This window comes from Halyomorpha halys, unplaced genomic scaffold (genome assembly GCF_000696795.3).
Source record: "Halyomorpha halys isolate HHAL.00 unplaced genomic scaffold, Hhal_1.1 Scaffold1144.1, whole genome shotgun sequence".
Classification (NCBI taxonomy): Eukaryota; Metazoa; Arthropoda; class Insecta; order Hemiptera; family Pentatomidae; genus Halyomorpha; species Halyomorpha halys.
The window spans coordinates 29,600-31,862 of NW_027113536.1; the positions used below are offsets into that span (position 1 = coordinate 29,600).

At 26.9% G+C, this 2,263-nt stretch overlaps 1 protein-coding gene across 1 annotated transcript; it reads right to left on the reverse strand.

Moving 5' to 3' along the window:
* Positions 1-1,221: 1,221 nt before the first annotated feature.
* On the reverse strand, positions 1,222-2,118 carry LOC136796658 (gelsolin-related protein of 125 kDa-like). Its single transcript, XM_067050971.1, has one exon. It carries the CDS (start codon positions 2,116-2,118, stop codon positions 1,222-1,224), a length of 897 nt encoding a protein of 298 aa, XP_066907072.1.
* Positions 2,119-2,263: the final 145 nt, after the last annotated feature.

A 2,263-nucleotide genomic window follows, 5' to 3' on the forward strand; every position in this document is an offset into this window, starting at 1 on the left:
TTTTTTTTTGTAATCAAATACAATTATTATTGAGTCGATTGTTATTTCAAAATTTATATTAATTTTCGATTATTAATTTTGTAATTAGATTTTCAACTTTCAGTTACTAGTTTTTATAATCAAATTTTCTGTTATTAATTTTATAATCAAATCTTCGGTTATTAATTTTATAATCAAATTTTCAGTAATTAATTTTTTTAATCAAATTGAGTTTAAAAGTTTTCTTGTGCAATGTCCTAATTATTTATTTGAAGGAGTAAATGAATAAAATTAATAGTTTTCCATTTAGATTTTATCAACTTTATAATTATGTTCAACTGGCTGCAACATTCATAAACATAAAATAGTTTTACCAAACGGCCATTTATGAATTCCTTGTATAATTTCTTTTATTTCGGTTTTTAATCTTTTAATTATATCCCCTAATCTGAAAATATTTTCTCTTCCCTTAATGCTATCAATATATTGAATGGGTTCCTTTGATAAGATCTTTTCATTAAGACTTGCAAATACGGTCCATACAAAATTAGTTTTAAATAGATTACTAATTTCTGTAGAAATTTCAGATCTAATTTCATAGTGCAGTTCTTCTGGTAAAATCTTTCTTGGAACACTATTTTTCTTCATAATTTCTAACATCATAGAATAATCTAAAATCAACTCTGTCTTGTTTAAATTATTGGTTAGTTCATTCTTTTTTAACTTTTCTGCCTTACTCTGCGTTACTAACCCTTCTTCTTTTAACAAATTTGAATAAACATTTTCAAGTTTTATAAAGAATTCAATTTCCTTTCTACCTGATATTGTAACGTACTCTTCTTTGTCGGTGACCTTTACTACTTCTTCAATTTTAGAACTTACATTAATATTTTCATCAATGTTCAAGCCTTTAATAGACACATCTTTATTTAAAATTTCTAACGGATAAACGTTGGTTGATTCATCCAAATTTATACAAAGAATTTCATTACATTCAGAATCAAAATCTTCAGTATGAATAATGTTTTTTGCAAATCCATTTACTTCAACATGAGATGTGATTTTTTCTTCATTTCGGCTCATTACAGATGGTATTTTTAATCCGGCATCTTCAATAATCTTTTTCTGAATGAATTCTTGTTCCGATAGGGTAATTTGATTCACTGCTGGTGTGGTTATTACTTCCTTGCAACTAACTGAATTATGGTTGTACTCAATAATTTCTTTTTCGTTACTGTGTACTTAATTCAGACAATTAGCAACAGAATGGTCAATATCTTCAGATGTCAAAGGCTTCGAATTTTCAACTAGTTTTGCATTAGAGAAATCATTATTCATACTTTCAGTTTTTTCTTCATTCATTAGCCTACCATTAGTAAGCTCAGGTAATCCAAATAACCTATCACTTTCTGTATGATATAAGTATTCTTCAAGATCTGAAAAACCTTCGTTTGAAATTAATTCTTCTTCTTTCAGTATTAATTCATTTAATTTTTTCTCACCTTCTTCTTCTAATTTTTCATTAATTTCTCCTAAAGAAAATTTATTTTCCTTTTTTATGAGCAATTTTTCATACTTATCTTCTTCGCGAATAGCCGATTTAGATACTATTCCGATTTCTAATTTTTTATTTTTTAAAACATTAACACCCATTTTACTAATTATAATTTTATTTAACTTGGCTATAACTCCTTTAGAAACTTTTAGCGTTTCTGCAACTGCTTGAGGTCTTACAAAAATTTCCTCATAGGATTTTTCTTTCATATTTTTATTTTTAACTTCTTTGTCTAAGTCGAAATTGTTTACATTCACTTTTACCCGTTCTATAACTTCTGTATCAGGTTCAAAGATATCGTTTTTAAATTCTTTGTCACTGATAATATCTAAATTTGTTTTTTCCGGTATGGACCTTTTAGTAGGACAATTTTTTTCTAAAATTATATTTGGTTTTGTTTTTTGGTTTACTATTGGTTCTATTTTGATTGTACTGTCGGATAATTTATAATTTTTTGGCTCTATGATACCCAAACTTCCTATTTCTGGGTTTAGAAAATGATCAGTGTTACTAAATTGTTTCAGTTCTTCTTCTGGTTCCCTAATTTTCCTATCATTAGGATCTTCTTCGGTACTAGGTGTCATAAAAACTGTTTCTCCATTTTCTGGTGTAACATATTGTGGGTTAGTGTGTGAAGTGGTTTGTCTTGTATTATTCCGCGTTGTTGTTTAAAATTTCTGGTCGGTTTACCATTTAAAAAATACTTTTGATTTCTATTAGTAGTGCATT

Coding starts and splice junctions, on each gene's coding strand:
- LOC136796658 (XM_067050971.1), bottom strand. CDS start 2,118: ATGACACCTAGTACCGAAGAAGATCCTAATGATAGGAAAATTAGGGAA.